Source organism: Spodoptera frugiperda, chromosome 16 (genome assembly GCF_023101765.2).
Source record: "Spodoptera frugiperda isolate SF20-4 chromosome 16, AGI-APGP_CSIRO_Sfru_2.0, whole genome shotgun sequence".
Taxonomy (NCBI): domain Eukaryota; kingdom Metazoa; phylum Arthropoda; class Insecta; order Lepidoptera; family Noctuidae; genus Spodoptera; species Spodoptera frugiperda.
Genome location: NC_064227.1, coordinates 6235941 through 6258376, shown reverse-complemented (window position 1 = coordinate 6258376; position 22436 = coordinate 6235941). Strand labels below are relative to the sequence as shown.

The window sequence follows — 22436 nt, the reverse complement described above, 5'->3', positions numbered from 1 at the left end:
TTATAACGTAGGTTAAAAATAAATGCGTCATTCTAATACCTATACCTTTGTCAAAAGTCCGTATACACGTTCCATTCTCCGTAAACATTCCCGCCGTCCTATAGCACCCACGGGAATCTTACTACCTGCTTTTCTTTGATAAGTAATTGGCCTCTATTCTTCTCCTTTTCTTTTCTTCTGCCTAAGTTTTTAACCTTTTCTACATTTCTTTTTTGTACCTACAAATCATTATGAGTGTATTGTTCACTTTTTCCTTTTGTTTCGTTCAAATATTCTCCTTGATTATTGACGTAATTGTCTTGTCTTGTCTTCATTTCAATAAAATTCTAGATGCCATGTTTGAATTTTCATTAATAGAACTGTCACTTGTCATTGGCATGTCATTGTCAAATGCGTTTAGTTTATTCGTCGGAATAAAAAAGAAAAATATTCATTCTGCCACAACTGTCAGATAAGTAATAAGATCGAGTTAGATTAAAAAAATGTGAGTAGCTATAAAAAAACAACAAGCAATATATCAAACATTAGCGACAAAATGTTACAAAAAGAAAAAAATGGAAAAATAAACAATATTCACCCACACGAAACAATTTCTCATTCGAGCCCATACATCAAAGGCACGTCAGAAAGAATAGAGTTATGCCTCTTCCGTTGCCTTTTGTTTGTGTCGATGAAAAAAAACCTAATAATAGTGTTTATGATCCATTGGTACAAATTTGCTAGAGGACAAAATAATTTTATGAGTTGTTTTGGCGACAACATTTTAAAAGGTCGATTTCAAACGACTGGTAACTTTGGTCTTGACACCTACATAATAACCGTTTAATTTAGACTAATGGCTTAGATTTTGAATAGAGCAATATTATAAAAAACTGTACTATTATAATCCACTTCTTATAAACAGCATTGAGCAAGAAAGTTGGCCACGAATCCAAAGAAAAATTTAAAAATCGTAAAACATACCAGTTTTTTCTATCATATGAACTCAAAACCATATGCTCTGTAACCCTGCCAACACACATCACATTTGCTAACACTAATTTATTATTAAAAGTCATGCCAAAACTGTAACACCGACGTTCATTCACAAATAAACATTATGATCATCAATTTCGTTCAACCATTTTTCAACAGACCATCTGGATAAGTTTTATCGCGACCTAAATATTTTCGGTGTCACGTCTGCAAGCCTAAATTTCTTGGAATTCAGTCTAGTATTTAATTACGTCTGGAGTGGATTGAGGGAAGTAGTGTTTGGTCTAGGATTTAGATTTATTTTCAGTTGTAGTTTACCTTAGGATTGCGATTAGATTGCCTTGGAAGACACGTACCTAATCTAACCTAAATTCTGATTACTTAACTGTATACCTATCTCTAATTAACGAGGCTTTAAAGAGACTTCTACAAGATTGAAGACATATGTTTTAGATAGTTCACTCAATAATAACAAAATAGTTACAACTTCATCATTTAACAGTTCAACTACAATCCGACCTCAACCTACTTGGAACAATTTTTAATTAATAAATTCCTTGTCATTGTCTCTCCAAATAACTGTCACTAACGTCAGCTGTCAGTTTTGACATAAAATGTTACGGGAAAATATCGAATTGGAGATGAAAATAAAATACATGTTATTTTATTATGTCGTGAATCAACTCAGTCGTGTGTTTTTATATCAAGTTAGTGTTCAGTTAGTTAGTACCTATTATTTATAAAGGAAAATTATCCTCGTAAATTTACTTTTCTCCTTCAATGTTAGAGTTAACAGCTAATGGATTTCGTAAAGTTACTCTCACATTTAGTTAGTTCAACTTTTGTTTTATGAAATATCGCGAACCTTTTGTTTGTAAATTGTGTTAAGTGAAAGATCTTTCGCTGGAAGCTGCTGTAATCTTCCCTCGTTTTAAATAGCTGAAAGGAAATAACGTTATATAAGACGGTGACTTTAAAACTGACAGTCGTGTCCTCGATTTTCATGTACGAAGTTCTAGACTTTGTGTTGTTTGAGTACTTGTTTCATTTTGCAAAACTCAACACACAGAGCTTGGATAATGATTACACAAGTACATAAAACTCGGAATATTTTCTGGGAAGTTACACTGTTTACAGACAAGTAAATCAGTGGTAATGCGAGCACTACTGAGTGTCATAAACCAAGATCCAATTAAATAGATACAGTAGACAATTAATCACAGAAATAAAAAAACGGACCAAACAAACCGAGTAACAACAGTTTGACTTCCCCAGATTCCCATTAACGCGCCGATAAATCCCGAAATTCCGAGTTACGCCAGTTACGCCAACAATACGTAACGTTTACAAGAAACAATAAAAATCTCTAACAACTACCCATAACATACGCCATGTGGTAATACACCCGCTACTCTGCGTAAACAGGATAAACTAAACGCGGGTTTAAGAAAAAAAAAATACAACGTGTCAGTGACGAAACCCATGTTCGGATTTCGAAATGCTACCGTTTGTTTTTTTTTAAGGAAAGTCACATTTTATTTTCAAACGTGAATTCTAAATTCAAAATATTATCCTTTTTTTATTTATTTAAAGGGCTTTGTCTCTTAGACCACATCGCCCAAAATTCAAAATATTTATAGCCATTTTTAATTCCATTTTCATCGACAAAATCTCGTTCGAATATGTTAGGTATTAGGTACTGATTAATCGTCAAATTTTCAAACATTTACGAATATTTTATTGTACAAGATATTTTGTTCATAACTATTTTATTATTTAATATTTATCTACAAAGTAAGGTTACTTTTTACAATAACAACTTTACTGTTAAAAAATTATATACTAAACTTTTATGACTTTCACTCTTTTTAAAAACTTATAAAGATAACCGTTCCATAAACCCGCCATGTTTATATTAATTTCTAGTTAAACCTGAGTTATAGGTATAGTGTGGTTAGTATTAACTATCGGCTTACCTCCTCCGAGATAGTTAAACAATATTAGTTATTCTTTTAACTCATAAAAACTAACTTTATAACGTGTTAGTGATTTTTCCTATGTTAAACAAACTTTTACGACGATATTTTCAACAGATCAAAAACTTTTAGCCCACGGTTTTTATATGAAAACTTTTTGGTTGAATTTGTACTTTTTTATTTTTATGAGAAGCAAAAGTAGCTATAGTATAGTTTGTTTGATTTATTTTTAATCTGTTTTACGAGTGTTTTATGGTAATCTGTGGACATTTTTGCAGAGAAATGTCAGCTTTTTACTTGTAAAATAAACAAGAATGTAGAGAGTAATTTTGTAGGAAGTTTTCAATTGAAAAGACAGCTCGTTTCATTCTATATAGCTTATAAAATATAGCAATAAAATCCTTCACTTTCGCTTCATGATATTTTGTACCGTATTTTGTTGTTTTTAGGTTATAATTTACGCTGACATTTGAACTCTCTCACAGTGAACGAAGTCGAGTAGTCGAGGCGTGGTCTATCATAACAATTATTGTACGAAACATAACATAACATGATGCTTGCTTTCCCACGGGGTAGGCAGATGTGTACAGAATAGGTAGTACGATCGTGTTTGAAGTAAAAGAGTAAAGTGACAATATTATTATCATAAAATTTAGATTCGATTTTATATTTCAGCCAATATCACAAAATCTTCAAAATAAACAATATCACAAAAATTCCTTACACTTTAATCACATTAGTTAACATTCACCATGAATCTATTGTTTCTAAAAGTACAAATATAAAAAGACTTAAAACCATCCGTTCCCAAATAAATTGCCTCTTCTAACTTAATACCCAATAAATAACGAAAGTTTAAAAACGTAAATAAAAATATTATTCACAACAAAAAACCAACAACCCTTCCTTTAACAAAAACTAAAACTAAAAATAGTTGAAACTAAAAGTTGATCCCTTTTATAAAGTGAGCGTGGAAGTTCTACCGCAGATGTTTTAAAACAAAACAGGAGTTCTTTAGTTCTTGGGAGGAACGGAGTCCGTAATCGTTGTTGCAAGAATTAAGGAGATTATATATATTTTTTTCTGAGATAAAGTTTTCTTTGAGAGATGTACTTACAGATGAGTAAATAAAGATGCCTGTATCGTTGGTCCAGTGGTTGCAAGTGCGACTGCCGGACAAGGAGTCTCGGGCGAAGTATTATTACTGGGCTTTTTTTCGAAAATTTCTCAGTAGTAGCACGGAGTAAGAATTGTGCCTAGTATTTGGCAATAGTATCACTCCCTTTTACATGAGACTTAAACACAAATGGTGAAAAGTGGGTGTACATTCTACAGTGGCATTACGTGCCATAATGTGCACCTCTGCCTACCCCTTCGGGGATTAGAGATACGTGTAATAAAAAATGCTTGTGAATCTTACACTGCAAATATCACAAAAATATTCTAAAAATAAATTCTTACTTAACCAAAACAAATCAAAACTAAAAGTATTAATTAAGAACTGATACCCAACTCGATAATTGGAACTGAGATTCAAAACTAAATTGTTTTGTCTCGATGTATATTTTAAACTAAACGTAATTAGGTCTTAACAAAATATAGACTTAACAATGAACACTAAGTAGAGTCTAGACTATCATTAACTTGTAATAACAAAAAAGTCTGAATAATTTTGAAAATAACTACATCTAATTTTATAGGGTTATTGAGGAATCGGGCATTGGGAAGATTGGGAAGGAGAATAATTGGGCCTCACTCAACACAATGAAACACAACGCAAGCGTTGTTTCACGTCGGTTTTCTGTGAGGCCGTGGTATCACTTCGGTCAAGCCGGCCGGCCCATCTCGAAAAGTTGATAAAGGTATCAACCTTTATCAACTTTTCATAACACAAATTTTAGTGAAATATTTACCTTATGATTTCAACGAAATAATTACAACTATGTATGTACCTAACTGTTTACTATTATAATTAAAAAGAAAAATACAAGCGCCTTAATAAATATTTGTTTTCATTAAAAAGTTTTGATTGTCTTTTGTTCAAATCATAAATATCTATCAATTTAATTATTATTGATAAATAGATTTAAAGTAAGTAAATTAAAACTTTTCATGAAAATAAATATTTGAGAATAAGCTTAATGAATGAATTGGTAACAGAAAAAAAAACTATCGGTCTGATTTCGTTCGCGGTATAATGTAATAAAATATTGTACGTGAAAATATATGTAGGTCGCCATTTTTATATCATATCCAATCCAAGCCAATTTCGTTTCAATGTAGTTTGTCTGTAAATCAGTTTTTGCATGAAACGATCATGCAGACTACGCAATTTTAATACAAATAGGTTTTAATATTTTTACTTTAGATGTACATCTAGGGTAAAAAAGCTCCACCGGGGTGGTGTTAGTGGGATAAAAAACCCACACTCACTAGTCTTTCATCCCCAAAAGCTAGGCAAAGCAGGAGTAGGGACGGAGTGGTTTTTAGTCAGTAAGAGTCTGACACTCCCTTTCGCCTCGTCCAAAGCGGGAGAAGTCATTGGATGATTTTCTCCTCTTAAAAGAAGTCTTGATATTAGTTAAGATGTACGTAAGGAGTAACAAACATCGTATTTAAGGATTGCACGGTAAAACGGCATATTATATATTATACAGTAAGTACCTATCTACTTATACACAGTTCTAGAGAGAATATATTTTATAGTAATGACCTATCTTTTCCTGAGTGTACAATCACAATAAACCAAGTATAATCACTTTACATTCTCCGATGTTGGTAATTTTCGAGCGAAAAAATGCATCCGTAATAACCATTGCGCTTTATAAGTTTGCTCGGTCTTGCATACAATCACTATTTATTTTGAATATATGTATTGCAGCATCTGCTGCAATCCATTGCAACGAAGTTTTTAAAATACGTATTGGGTACTTGTGTGTTCTTTATGGTATAAGCCAGTAAACGAGCAGACGGATCACCTGGTGGTAAGCAATCGTCGCCGCTCATGGACACCTCTGAGACATTACATGGGTGTTACATGTGCGTTGCCGTGCCTTTTGGGGGTTAGTTAATCGGGGATTGAGAAGATTGGGAACTAATTGGGCCTCCAGTAACCGCACTCACACAACGCAAGCGTTGTTTCACGTCGGTATTCTGTGAGGTCGTGTTATCACTCCGGTCGAGCCGGCCCATTCGTGCCGAAGCAATGTTCTCCCACACTAACTTTTGTAAGGGTTTTTATCTTACTCAAAAATATATCTTGTCTTGTTATTTATAAGTATGATGACAATAAAACGAATTCCCAAAGAAACACGAACATGAAAACCCCTTTTTCTTAAAAGACAAAGCCATTTATAATCCACGTATGTTTTCCTTATATTTCACGGAAGTTTTACGCACTATTTACTTATTTATTATAAGCTTATTCTTTAACAAAAATCATAATAGATAGATGTTAGTCCCTTAGGACGTCAAAAACACGTCTTTCCTTATCCTGTTTCCCATCAGGATGGGGAAACAAATTGCTATTAACCCTTGAATAACATATAATGCGGTGTCAAAGTAGATAATACTTCATGTGATTGATACGAACCTCGTTATAAGCTATTATTTGGCAAAATATCGTCCATCATTAATAAAGTCTCGTATAAATAAGGAAATAGACCAAAGTATTCGTTTTATTCGATATTGGACGTCTTATAAATACTTATAATGTTTGTTTGGCGTGTCTTTTCTCTTTTATTTTGGTCAAAATCGTTGTTGGTTTTCTGTTCTATTGTGTGAGCGGCCATTGAACGCGCGCGTGGCGCCATCTGTTAGCGAGTAGCGGTAATTGAAACTTTTACGCTGCGTGCTCAGAATGTAAACGGTTTGAAGTTTCGTTTAGGATTAACAGTTGTTTATTATATTGTTTTGTAATGTCTTCTATTTGAATGTAACTGCACACAGAATGTTATTAAAACTATTATCGCAGCTGCAAATTACTCGTTTTATTCGAATTTCGTCCATGTTTCAGATTTATCTATGCCATTTCCAAAGTTTTATCAGAATATACGCAAGACATTGGTACAATAAAATTTAAACAATGCAAGTTCGAGGCTTGTAATATCGCCCGATGTTAATTACGTAACTTTAAGGTCCACATACAAAATTTTAGGCAATTTTAAGACTCGGCAACTCGAAATTCCGAGTTATCAGTCCGGGTTATTATTCTACGTAGGGGATGAATGGAACGGGGTTGGATGATATGAGAAACTTGTTTTAAAAAAGGGGATTGTATTGTATTATTTTTTATTACAATACAATACAAGCAGCCAGATGTTAATTACACTTCAATCTATATTAACATGTAATAACAGACAGTTTGTCGGCTATTGATGGAGTATTATATTCTGATGGACATTGAAATTTTAGAAATGATTATAATGTTCATTTTAAACCACAAAGCTTGTCATAATGTTTTGAAATAATTACATTTAGGGAAATTGAATTAGGTATGTTTTATTGAATAAATAGGTAATTCATGTTTTAGGTTTCTATAGGTTTTAAAATAGAATTGAATAGCTATGTTCTAGTTGTTCCGTTATTTTATTTTTTATATTCAATGGAATTGTAGCAACTGACATTCCATCGTCTCTGCCTACCCCTAAGGGAGACAGGTGATAGGTTATGTAGGTACGTATTCAATAGCTACTTTATTTTTTTAAGAAGGGAAAATCGTTAAATTATTTAAGCAGGAGCCTTGAGATTCAATTACGTTGAAACTACTGAACAGATTTTGTAGAACAGATTTGGTAAACAGGCAGGGTATAATACTCTTAATACCATGGGAACGCGGCCGAAGCTAAAAAAAGCTAGGTATCACAACAATTGTCGTATTTTTGTCTCTTAGCAACAACAGAATAACTAATATCAAGAGAATAATAAAAATAAACAGACCGCCGAACGCACTTTCGTTCTTAAAACAAACTAGTACTAAACTACTAAAGGTCTGCTGAAATCCAACAGTTACATTAACAAACACCAAACCAAGATTAAAAGACATTTAACCCAACTTAATATTAAAAATAAATAAAGGATTAACAACTTAACCAGTTATAATTAAATCCCTTAATCCAAGTCTAACTTAGTCCGAAATAACTAAGTACAAAGTACATTATTAAGTTCAGAATCTAAAGTTTCTTTAGACAAAAAACTAGGCTGAAATATAGACGTTAATAAATCAGTCTGGATGTTTCTTAGACATTTATTTATTTGGTTGTAGGTACGTTCGTTTAATATGGGTGAAAGGGATGGATGAAATTGGTTTTTGGGGTTTTTTATATGGTTTTCCATTAATACTATTAAAAAGAATTTAATTAAATTTGAGGTCTTTGCGGGATCCAAGACAATCATTCATGTCCCTGGGACAACCGGACTTCAGTGTTCCGGTGTTTTCTTGTTTGTATCTACTGTAGATCCTAACTTACATGGTTGCAGCGGGTTTAGAAGGTTGTGGCAGCTTTGTCCCATAAAAACTTTGTAATTTGTAAAAATCTTAAAAAAGAAACTCTCTTTGCTTAACAACATTTGATCCCCCATTTTATTCCCAATACGCGATCAAAATGATTTGCCCTACAATCAAAAGGCAACATGTCCTGTTCTACACAGCAAACCACACACAAAATAGTCAAGATAAACTCATGCATTAATAAATAAAGAAGGTCTGCGATCTAAAAATGTCTGTTTTGGTCCCACGAAGGCCTGAGCCATAAAATATTCTGTTACCATTCGCCAGAAAAGGGTTTAACGTACCTACAATTATTTGAGTCGTGTTTTGTTAAATATTTTTGGCTTAGAAAATGTTTAATGGATAAGGATAATATATTATATATTTTTAGTAGAAAATGTAATGCGGTAGGCCTTTTTTTGTGTGGGTTTAAATGTGTCAAGGTTTTATTTTTATCCGTTTTAATTTTGTAAAATAAAGATGGAGGATTTGGGACAGAGTTTCGCTTGGATATCGAACTAACTGCCGCACTCAGAGACATTAAATGATTGCTTAAACTATTCCTTAGTAACGATTTTGTATCGAAAACAATTGCTAAGGACTGGTTTAAGTAACCATTAAATAAGTGAATACGGCGGTAAGTAGGACATTATGGTTATGTATGCAGGTAAATGCAGGTGCGTCTACCATTACAATAGTAATCTTATCGCCAAAAGCAAGTTTCAACCTTTGAATACGATTGTGTAACTACAGAAACTGATAATCCATTAATCACAAAGAGTAACTCATAATTTTAATATGACAACATTTCATTAGTTATTCAACCAATTTTTTCAAAGTTGCAACACACGAAACATCCTTTAACACATTGAACGCCGTAGTGGTCACCGGTGACCGATGTTAGCAGAGGATTTGCCTTCAACAGTTTTCTATTGGCAGTCAGACTTAATTTTACTATTACTAAAGCAATTGAAACAGAAAACGTATGTTTTAATTAGAACTCTAACCAATGACAGAACGAGAGAGAGGAAAAATAATAGCAGGGTACTAAGACGGTAATATCTCAACGTTAACTAAGGTTGTACCATAACTTATCTCATGTCACATATATGTAGCAAATAGACGGTTTTCCCACCCCTACACATGATTCATTGCAAGGACAACTGTATCTGTTTCATGAGCCAGTGAATCGTAACCATTTGTTTTCGATTAATGTTGGGACAATTGCGAGACGGCCCAATATTAATTTAAGTGTTCCGGTTTTTTGCCCCGCACTAGTATTGTGGTTTTACATTTTTTTTTTTTTCGTGTAACCAATGTATGCTGGCCATTGATTAATGGTCGTTTGTGTTCCTTTTTCGAATTAAAGTCGGCGATTGGTTGGAATTATGATGCTGTGTGCGAACCGTTATTTAAAATTTTGAAATCTTTAAATTAATGTAGGTTTTCGGTACGTTTCTTTGAATTGTTAAGAATCTTACGTTTTTCATTTTAATTATCTTTGTAAAACATGAAATGAAATTAAATATTTAATAGAACAAATGAACAGCTCTCATAATCAGATCGTGTTGTAGTAATCAAGTAAATCTTAATTAAATTCTTCCTTTCTTAGTAAAAAGACGGTTTCCAATCTAATGAAAATTAATAATTTATAACGTAAATGAATGACAAGGCAGGCTTTTAACACACTCGAATTAAATTTGACTGAGCAACAGGCTTAGTATTTCGCTTATTTTAGGAAAGAAAACATCAAGGAATAATAAATAGGAAAAAGAAAAATGTTGCTTGAATGATTACTATTCCGTACTGACATGATTCAATTTGCAAATGGCGTCAGAGCCATAGAGAAAATAGTATAGGAAGCATAGACAATACATGACGTGACATTAAAAATGGCGGGAGAAAAAACAAAATGGTGGAATCTTGTCAAACTTTTTATTTCCTTTCATCACTTCTTTTTATTAATAAAATGACCAATAATTATTGGTTCTTCTTATTCATTATCTTTCCTTGGTTAACGGTACTTCTACAATTCTTTATTCAATAAAAAATGGCGTCTAAAGAAAATGCTCAACTCTCGTTCAATTCTATTTAAAACTCGTACGAACAAAAGATCCTTGTAATAATAAAATCATCAACGGAAATGTACAATAGGTGCCTGAAATAATATTAACTTTTGAGTATTTCCTTTCTTTTTTCCAGGGTTGGAACTTTCTTGGTAATTTATTAAGAATTACATTATATTTTAGGTAGATAATAAGTAGAATCTTAGAAGATCTAAGCTAGTTTTGGAAACCCTGAGATGCGGGTTACCGAGGCTCGAAAAGCAGAAGTAGGAATTGGATGGTTCTTAGTCAGTAACCATCATACTCAGGGTCATTTAAAGATTACTTATACTTAACACAGTCCTTAGCAGTAATCATTAATTTATTGTCTCTGAGTGCCGCAGTAAGTCTTACATCCCCCGACATGTCACCCCTAAAAAAGCTTAATTTAGTTTTCTTTTTCATTTTTGATAAAAACAATCGACTATTAGAAAATTGTAGATTACTTTAAAGAAACGCAAAATACTTTCACGCATTTTAATATTCTTGAAACTGGGACTAATTAACAAAATCCCCCATCTTTTAAGTATCTAGGTTACCCTAAAGGAAATCAACGAATTCCTAACACTTCTAGTCTTTTGTCCAATTTAATTAAAAGTACATTAGATTATTCCCCGTCCTAGCTCGGCATCCCTACCAATAAACAGAAACTTGGCACCCGGCATTCACTTGAATTTATTAATGCCGAATTTGTAATCGTGTTAAACTTTAATTTCGGAGGGCCACTTTTTCGCCTATTATGCTAAAGGGAATTATGTGTACGTGTTCCGAAAACGTTATTTTTTTTCCTAACGTTATTTAGGTTATAAAAATTAGGATGGTAATGTTTTTCGGTTGAGCTGTTTAATTTTACGGTTATAGCATTTTTGTGCTAATGCCGCCTAATTGCTAATGTCAAGCTTTTTTTTTAAATTTCGTTCTGTTTTTCGGTGTTGTCAGATACAAATATCGACCATAGATGAGTTTGTTTTTTCGTTTTTCGTTGAAGCACGGGAAATCGATGACATTCCTACTTATATTGTAGAGTATTAAATATCCTTAGATCCTACAAAAATTGGTTCTTCGAAGAACCTTACCAATATAAGGAAAAAAATTGCATTGATAATTGAATCATCACGCTTGCCACCTTTTTGGCGTGAGTCAGCACAGAAAACCGCACTTGTAGTGAATCACCTATAATTATGAACATTTTTATTGCCGTCCTAACTGATTTCGTATCGGCAATTTGCTTGAGTTAGTGTTCCCTTGCAAAGTTTTTATGCGTTTTTTTTTGTACTCACGAAATTGATGGATTATTTTTATTGAATAAATTAATTTTTGTACCACAATTCACTGGCTGGTGATTTAAACGAAATGCCACGGCCGTGTCATATAACATTTTTGTATTTATAAAAAAAAAAGATTCGTGCAAAAAAAATACATATTTTTTATGAATTTCGATGAATATTTTAACCCTTAAATTGGCACTGTACTCCACTAATACCATAAACTTAAAAAAAATCTAATGACCCAAATATTTAAAATACCTAAATTTTTTATATTAAATAAGTAGTAATAATTGTCAATCTTGGTACAAATTTATTGTAAATTGTGATAAAATCGAAAATAATTTGTCAAATTCAAAATTTTTTCGAAACGGTCTGGTGCGACCCGGGTAAGGTTTTTATTGTTTTCTTTACTTTTTCATTTAGGAGTTCTGGGTTTTTGGCTTTGAGGCACAAGGGGGCCTAACAAGTAACATAAAATATTCGATATTATTGCTCTAATTTACGTAATAACAATTTTATAAGCTAGAATCAAAGTATGTACTCCGTGAATACCGTTGCCAGATCAGTACGAAATAGACTTTGGTATACACGAAGTACATTGCCAAATGCATAGTGTTAATCAATATGTATTTTATTTCTATATTTTATATATTATAATAACAAAAGTTGAGTTTTTTTTTACGTTTGATGGGTCGACGTTTGGCCACTATCTCGCCTGATACGATGGAGCACGTCTGCCCATAAGCAACCTATTCACTCGGGCTTTGAAGATACCCAGGTTATACCCATCAGGAAACACAGATTCCGGCAAAGAATTTCACTCTCTAGCAGTTCGCATAAGGAAGCTTGAAACAAAGCGCTTGGTGCGAGTGGGTGGGATATCTACCATGAAGCGGTGACGCCTCGCCGATTGTCTTGTGAGATGATTTAAAGGACTACAAATTGTGCAATTCCACCTCGCACTCTCCGAAATAATCTTGCAGAGTATGAACGTGAATGACGTCAATTTCATACTAAATAATTTTTGTTTGTGATGATTTTTTTATAAATAAAGTAATAAATTAACATGAGTATTAGTGATATATTGGCAGTGTGCTACACGTAGTACAAACGTAGTTTACACTATAATTGGCAATGTACTCTCTGAAGTACACAGGTTTTCGCGAAAACTGTAATATATAGATTTTTTCTATAATTTTTTTTACTCCTCTGGGATCATAATAAATACAAAAATAACATTAAAATGACAAATTTAAGAAATAAAAGTGCTTGCCAGTTTAAGGGTTAAACAATACATACAGTTTTACACGAACAAAAATTCAAATGAACGCATTCATGGAATTCATATAAAAAAAACGTTGATTCGAAATTCGAAAACAAAAAAGGAACGGGATAAAAAACAAAGCTGGCGATTACGAAGCGATTCTCGCTTGACCGTCTTCTGTATTCACACATTTTTATAATAATGCCTTACCAAATAATAATAGGTGGTCGTGAATAAAATGGCATTGGCTTTTTATATTTTTTGTTTGTTAAAAAAAAAGTTAATTTGAGCTATTCTGAATGGTCATTTCCTGTTTGGTATTGCCTACTGTAATTTTTCTGTGGTCTATTGCGTGAGGTGGCTTTGGCTTTTGATATATGTTCACAATGTTGCCATTATTGACTCTCACAGACCTAAATGTTCGATATTGGTTTCTTACCTAGACTTCTTTTGTCGGAAAATAGCCCCTATTTGCAATGTAAGTATAATAATGTCGGAATGCTAGCTAATTTAGCCATTTATTTTTGGGTCACTGTATTTTCTCGAACGTAAATGGGTAGCCATTCATTGACTATCCGATTACATATCTTCAGTGATTGCCAGGTCAAAGATCGCATAGTGAATAATTAATGTTCGGTTACTAGGCCAACGAACATGAGAAGCAATGACTCACGCATCTAACCAAGTTTCTATACTCAATCATTTCGAAACAACAAAAATTAGGCAGAGTATTAAAAAACACACTAGCGCCATTGTCAACACTAGTAGCGTTTTAACGCAACCTCATTACCCCGGTCATAAACAAAACACTAACAATACATTTTTCAAATTTAAAAATGGAATGCGTCGTTCGAAAGAACTACTTTCTCTATTCTATTTAAAAAGCTACGCTTGGCTTTAAAAGCATTATTGAGGCCACGAATAAAGAGTTTTTACTTTGTTGTTAAATGGAGTAACGGTGAAATATTTTTAGATAAATATAGATTGAAAGAAAAACACACTATGTCAACTGCTTGTCAAATCGCGCTGCTAGTAATGGATTGTGCCACCAACAGACTGACTTATTGTTCAGTTCGGAGCGTCAGTACATTATTTTCTTTCCACGAAAATGTCTTATTACCATTGCCCCTGGGCTTTGTATTTATTTTTTTCAGTTAAACAGATAATTGGTGAGCTTGTAACCTAATCTTCTAACTTGTTTGGCCGGAGGGCACAGCAGAAGTGTGTACCGTGCCTTCATTTGATTATATTAACATTATGAAAGCTATAAATCAATCATTAGTCACAGTACGTACGTAATATGCCAAACAAAGACTTACGCAGAAATGGCACGACCACCATTTACAGACCACGGCACATGTAGCTACCCTAATCTGTCAAAGCTTTTTAATCGATTTGCGACTTTATTACAATAACATTAAAGTTAAAAATCAATTTGACTTTAAGTGTAGCTTAATGTGCTTGACGTCTAGTACTTTCTAGGATAAATATTCCTTATTTCTCTAATAAATAAATACCTAATTACTTGTTTGATTAATAATGTCTACAGAATTTTATGACGCATACTTATGATATCATTTTTCCTCGTATGAAAGAGCCCTTCAATCCGTTCCCGCCAAATCATTACGTCAATATTTATATAATCTGTCATCGATTTGCCATACAGCCTACGATGGGTCACACTGCCACAGATAATAAATATTATGAAAAATGTTTGCACATTTAGAATTGTTTGTTTTATTCTGTTAGCTTGCTGATTCATATTGACTGGAGCGGGATATTTTAATAATAGCTATATTTTTGTAATACTGGGTATTTTTAAGTATTTCGAAAATTACTCAGTAGTAGCACGGAGTCTGGAACTGTGCCCAGTATGGCAATAGGCTCACCCACTACTACATGGGACTTATAACATAAATGGTGAAAAGAAGGTGTATATTGTTCAGTGTACCAGGTTATATGTGCACCTCTGCCTACCCCTCCGGGAATAAGAGGCCTGACGATATATAAAAAAAACAATTTAATAAAAATATATTTTGGCACACCCAATCATACACAAGCTCACTTCACCGAAACTAATTTGCAATTAACTACAAGGAAAAAATAAAAGAATGTTCTCTTTAACCATATTTAGCTTTCTAAGCGAGTGAACGTAGAATCTCGCTCGCATTAAAAAGTTGTTCTACAAAATGTTAAACTAATCAACTAGGTCAAAGAACAAAGAGTTCACTTCATAAACAGTAAACATTGTAATAGAACTGTATTGGCCTGACCGTTAAACAATGGCTTTTATCTCATTCCACTGAACTCTAAATTTGATAACCTGTGAGAACAGCAAATATTTCTAATTTGATATGTTACGCGATACTGGCTGAATATGGCTGTGTAGGCTCGTTCCTTTGTCTCTAAGAATGAAGCGTTCGAAATTTGATTGAGCAACTGTTTTCAAAATGGCGCGCGTACGTACCTATTGTTTGATAAATCTTTTTTAATTTTAATTTACATAAATGTTGTTAAGTCACCGTTTTAATCGAACAATGTTTTGTTCATCTAGGTATGTATGTATAAATAATAATATAGTACCTACAATCAATCAATCACTCTCTTTCTTCAACTTTACTTATAAATGTAAACAAAATTGCCCTAGATTTCAATTCCAGAAGGAAATAAATTTGTTTCTTGATAAAGAGGAGTGACGTCAAAGCACACTTATGTCACTTGAATTTCTCTGTATTCTGTACGTTTAATTTAAACATGGCAATGCGTGTTCGAATACAACGAAAGCCATATAATACATTCCACATTTAAATATCAAACATTCTTTATTCAAATGTGACGTTTGATTGATAATTTCCGCGCCAAATTATTATTTATTAAGCGCCATTACGAAATAATATTTGTGATTATTATTCAAAGTTTTTGCGATAGTTTTTATTTTAATTGTATTAATCAAAATGTACATTTAATTTATTAATGGTAAATTGTTCAACGGTATTCGTATTTCTCATTTTTATCCTCTACGAGTTACTTTTATGTTGAAATGTTAATAAAATATATGGCGAACTGGGAGCTTTTTAATAAATTGATATTTACCTTGCGAAGATATTTAATATTCGAATATTAAATACACGGTTGTATCTAATTACTGTTGAGAAATTTCACTTAATAAACGATGGTAGCCTACTCGAATACGTTTCGTAATTATTATTTTAAAAGAGCCGCCACAAGACTCATTCTCATTACTATTCACAGGAATATAATTCTTTATTCATTATTTAAGTAGCATAAATCATGTAGGCGTTTTAACTTATTAAGTATTTTAAGAAAATCAATCATATTACTATTCTACAAGAGTCTATTTTACGAGATTTAAATTTCAATGAAGATGATTTTGTAATCAATGAACTTGTATTAAATCAGTTACGTAATTATGTAGTCTTAGTACCTACAATACTCGATGTACAAACCTCGGCTCGATCTATCACAGAATTCAACCCTCTGACGGGCCAAACTCAACCCCCTGACGCGACCAATTCAACCCCACGTGGTTGGACCGACGTAGGTCCATGTTGACATGGGGTGACATCGCTGTTGGCTAGCAATTTGCCCGAATATCCTGCGACTATTTAACAGCTTAAATTACTACTATTGTGAGACAAAATATCGCAGTAATTTTGCTATACAAAAGCTGTTTGGCGAATTTTGCGTTGTCTATTTTATACACGAGATTCCCTATTCAGATATTTTACTAAAGTTAGAGCAGTAGTATTAAGTTTTCTAATTTAGAATTTCTCAGTAAAAATGTTATTGCGAACGACTAATACAGAAGCGTTCATAGTTTGTCCTGTTTCAAAAAGCAATACTAAGTTTGTGATTTTGTTTTTTTACAGCTGATCCGTTGCCAGGCAAGCACGTACCGCTAGAGAGCTATGAGAGTGAATTGGAGAGGGAGCACGCGTTGCCGACGTCCGTCCCCAACGCCGACATACTCAAGACTAATAGCAATCCAACGTACCATAAGCCGAGGTAAGCTATGATTGATTACTTTTTAATGTTTTTCTTTTTTCATAAAAATTCTCTTCTTAGTTTGAAAGTTCTGCGGATCATTGTGGCCAGTGTTGATTTTTTTGAAATTGTTAGTTCTAGAAAAAAAAAGTATGGTTTAAGTCTTGTCTCCATTAGGAACACTTTTTGTCGAGCGACATGTGTTCTCGACGACATCGAGCAATGTCGGACGACGTCGGGCGACATTGCCACGACATTGTTGACTGTGCGACAAGGAACAGTTTCAACATTGTCGTCCGATGTCTCCGGGGACACAAGGCTTTAGTCTCTCATTACCTGTGTGTATAGTCTAGGTGCGTCCATTATTTTTCTCTAAACCCCTTTTAGTAAACAACTTGTTACAATTTAATATATCACCAACAAAAAATTGGCCAAAAGCCGATAAACCGGCCGTATATTTACTTTTATCACAGCAACTTTTTTACTTGTAGTCGTAAAACTTTGGATACACGCTCCGAATGTACGGCAATTAAAATACTTGACGTACCTACACAAACAAACAAACATCTAGATCGTAATTAAAAACAGTAATTATCGTTAAATTTCAAAAACGGGACAACTAATCGTGATCGTACGCGATGCGTAAAACGTAAAACGGGACGATTCTTTACGCGGCCCGCGTAAAAAGGTAAATTTCTCACGGAACGTTTATTTCGTCCAAATCGTAAAATTGGCATAACCTCGCAGTATCATTTACGAACGATTAGTTTTATTCTAGGGTTGGCAAGAGAGTAAAAAAAGAAAGTAATTTACCTATAATCAAAGTTTTCAACAACTAACTAAAACACTAAAAATGATATATGACTGCACGGTTGGCGTGGTGGCTGGGCAATCGGCTGCCGCATATCGTATAGCGGGTTCAATTCCCGCACGAAACAACTCTTTGCGTGATGTTTTTTTTTTCGGGTCTGGGTGTCGTGTGTATGTGAACTTCTATGTTTGTTAAAGCACCCACGACACAGGAGAAAATCCTTGCGCACCGTTTTATACAAAAAGACGCACTTTTGAATTAGACTAATGTCAATAAAATCTATTTGTTCACTTCAAAGTGCTAATCCAATCAACTCTAAAGAAAAAACAATACAATATACATTACTTCAAAAAAGATTCTTCTACAGACAAAAATAATCAACACGGAAATCCAAAGAGCATTATGGTTTAAAGAAAAAAAGGGAGGGATTATATACACAAAAGAAGAGGGGCGCGTTAAATAAATGAATTAAACAAAGCTAAAATAACATTCGTTTTACTTCGCCATTTCTGTTTAAACATAGATTATGAAAATAATAAAGCTATGTTAGCTTATTTTCGCGGGCTTGTTTAACTTTTATTTCTTAGTCTTACAATATTTTTGCTTAGCAATAGTATTTGGGAAAGTGTAGAGGCTTTGTCAGTGATAATTGGTGCTAATTTATTAATTTACTAAAGCGAATATCTAAAGTTACGTCCAATATACAAGTACTGTCGTATCGACAGGCCTTTCATCCTCGAAGGGGTAGGCAGAGATCACATTACGGCACGTAGAGCCACTGTACAATGTACACCCATTTTTCACCATTTGTGTTATAAGTTCCATGTAACATTGTATAGCGGCATTACGTGCCATAATGTGCACCTTTACCTACCCCTTCGGGGATAAAAGGCGTGACATTATTGACTGAATTAAAAGTAAGTTTATTTTGCAAAATCTCTCAGGGACAGCCCTAATCCCACACACACACACATACACTATCACCCACAAAATATAATTGGTAATTTTCTCGCTAAACCAGTTCTAACTTTATAGAGATCTCCTAATTCTCATTTCCCCTGTTTTTATTGATGTGACAACATTAATTTGACGTTTTATAATCTCAGTTTTATTACAAGACTTTTCGCTTATCTGATTATAAATGAAAACATTGAATAAATTGGTGATCACGATTAAAATTCGATATTAAAAATTATTAATATGCAATGAGGTAGCTGTTTCGTGTTCTAAAGTTTAAATTAATTAATTAAATTAATAAAAAAACTGAGGTTTTTAATTATAAATGATGATGATGATGAGCATTTGCTGTTAAACTCTGTGAGTGTCGATTTTGATCCGCCATTTTTTTTTTAGCTCTATGGTTTAATGATACGTTCACATCGTTCTCACGTAATTAAATTTTGCTAATAGTTACTAATCAATGTGATATTGTAAAAGGAAATAGTTCGGTCTAATAAAAAACTTGTTTAAAATAAATTCTAGGTAGGTAACACTTAACCAAAACATCCTCCTTTTTGCATTAATCCAAATGTATGTACCTACAGTAATTCATATCCTGGGACGCGCCGGACTTCAATGTTCCGGTGTATTAATGGTTGTCTCTACTGTAGGTTCTGGCTTACACAAGTTGCAGCGGTATGGGATGCAAAGGCGGGCTTGTCCCAAAAAAATTTCCAAATATAGTATATCTCTTTCCGTCACATTTCAATAAAAGCCATAGGAAATAACTTACCCATAGTTACAATATTATGTACACTACATAAATTACTGTATTAGTATCCTCAAGTGACAATATACTAAAAATTCACCCCAATAACACGATAAGAATCCTAATAAATGATATTCTACCATTTTAGGACCAATAAAAAAAGAATTGTCGGCATAAACTATTCGGTGAAAAAGCATTTGGCCAACCAAAGAATAATTTTGCGAAGGGAATAATTTAAGTTGGAAGGCATTATGTACTTTAATGTACCTTTTTACGACTTAACTTTTGGAAATGTAACCTCAATTCCAAACATTCTCCTTTTTTTAATCTCATAGAATAAGTATTAAGTAGTCGAGAATTTTGTTCAATTTGATTTTTTTAGTAATGTTATTTCTTTGAGATTGTTCGGGGTATGTAATAAGGGATTAGTATTTCTTTTTTAGGCTTGATTTTATATACGTTTTATTGGTTATTATCTTAATCATTTGCGGACATCGTCCAAGTGTTTCTCTGCCGAAATGAAAGGCCATATCGTTTACACACTTTTGGCAGACAGTGGGCAGTTTAAAGTTGCGAGTAACCATGCCGGAACAAACAAACAGACAAATATTGTAATACATATTAATTGTTACTAGATGACCCAGCAAACTACGTACCGTCTCTAACAATTTTTATTTTCTCACCTCTTATATCATTTCCCAAATCGGTCCAGCCGTTCTCGAGTTTTAGCGAGACAAATGAACACCAAAATTTTAATATATGCAACGTCACGCCTTTTATCCCCAAAGGGGTAGGCAGAGGTGCACATTACTGCACGTAATGCCGCTATACAATGTACAAAATTTTAATATACATAGATAAATAGGTAATATATAAGTCTAGATCCAGATAGTGTTATGCATATTTAGTAAGACCTTACCCTAGTTTCTTGATAGTTAAGATATTAATATTAATCACGATATTACTCGATTGGAAGATTCTCTACAAGGGGGTATAATTACTTAGTACAGCTTCTCAGACGAAATGCGATCCCCTGAGATTAGAGGCTCTCACTAATTAGAATTGCTACGCTGTCCAGCTATATATTATATACGTATATAAAGATGTATATATAATATAAATTAATAATATTAATCCTGTAATCCCTGTGAGACAACTATGATACATAATTGTCAGGTTTAATAAAAGTAATGTATTAAATACATATTTTATATGTAATGGTCTGCCTCGTTGGTCAAGGGGTCTCGGGTTCGATTCCCGGGTCGGGCAAAGTATTACTGGGGTGTTTTCGGTTTTTCGAAAATTTCTCAGTAGTAGCACGGAGTCTGGAATTGTGTCCAGTATGTGGCAATAGGCTCACCCCCTATTACATGGGACTTATAACACAAATGGTGAAAAGTGGGTGTACAGCGGCATTACGTGTCGTAATGAGCACCTCTGCCTACCCCTTCGGGGATAAAAGGCGTGACGTTGCTTTTATATGTATACAGAAATTGTACATAATGTATTATTTTGTTTATGAGTTTTGGCAGCGTAACTGTTGCGTATTTTGTATTTGGTTTTGGTTATGTTATTATTTCATTTTATTGGTAAAATAGTGGTTTTAATTATCACCGCAATATTATATGTAAAGGGAATAGAGCCAAAATGATTTTAAGTTTGAAAAGGATTGACAATAATTTAACTATGAATTCCTGAGCTGCGGTTTACCTAATGGGTTACCCGGGCTCTGGCTCGAAGAGCAGGAGTAGGGACGGGGTGGCGTTTAATCAGTAAAAGTCTGATACTCCATCTCGTCTCTCCCAAGGCGGTTGAAGTCATTGGATAATTTTCCCCCTAAAAAAAAACTATAAATTCCTTCATCAACAACAGAAAAATACTCCCAAAAAACAACATAAAACTTCCATTTACAACAATACAAAACTATGACGGTTAAAAGAAAAGTATTTTATTTCTTTCCCCCACACAATTTTTTTCTTTCTTTCACTCGATCAATCAACTCATCGATCGTAAGTTCTCCAAGTTAGTTTGAACAGCGATTCTCAAAGTTTCGCTTGAAACTCTAGCCTTGTTCAAATCATGTCTGGATTGAGCGGTTGATGCATCGCTCATAGTTTTTCCCTAGTGTAAGGTTTAATGTTAAACGAGATAGCTGGTAGCTTCTAAAGTGCAGTTTATCGTGTAGTCCGTTGCATTTTAAAAGGGTATTTATTGATTGAAGATTTTTAACTGAGTTTAAGAAGGAGGTTTTATGGGTGTTTTTATTTTAATGCAGAGTTATTAAGTATCAGTATGGAGCTGCGGACTACCTAGCGGGTTTACCAAGGGTCTGGCTCGAGAAGCAGGAATAGGAAAAGGGTGGTTTTTAGCCAGTAAGAGTCTTGTCACTCCTCCTCGCCTCGGGAGAAGTCATTAGACGATTTTTTAAAAGCTGGACACATTACACACTACAATATTTACGCAGTATTATTGACTTTTTTAAAGGTGTTTCTGATCTAACTACCTATACATATACAATCATACGACAGCCTAATTTCTAATTCAATTTCTCGTTCCATACTTACTATACAAATTGGTTAAAAGAAAAACTTTGAAAACCACTGCGATTGACTAGTAAAAGCAACATCGGACTTCATTATTGCGGAGAGGGGAATTCATTTGAATAAAAACAAAGTTTTTGACTAACTTCGCGTTATTCAATATTCCCTGGCTTCAAGTTTTTCAATTGTATTGATTTCAAAATGTTCTGCTTACAATAGAAGCTGTTTCGACTTTTATATTAGGGGCTTTTAGCAGTTAATATCAAATTAAATTTTATGTTGTATGCCTAACTCTG

General features: G+C 33.5%; 1 protein-coding gene across 3 annotated transcripts in view; it reads left to right on the top strand.

The window, feature by feature from the left end:
- Positions 1–22436, top strand: part of LOC118280755 (uncharacterized) — a 597023-nt gene that overhangs the window by 558120 nt on the left and 16467 nt on the right. For all 3 annotated transcript variants that reach the window (XM_035601126.2, XM_050699612.1, XM_035601127.2), the window contains one exon: positions 16967–17102. In XM_035601126.2, the coding sequence (XP_035457019.2) occupies positions 16967–17102 (136 nt within the window). The remainder of the gene's footprint in view (positions 1–16966; positions 17103–22436) is intronic.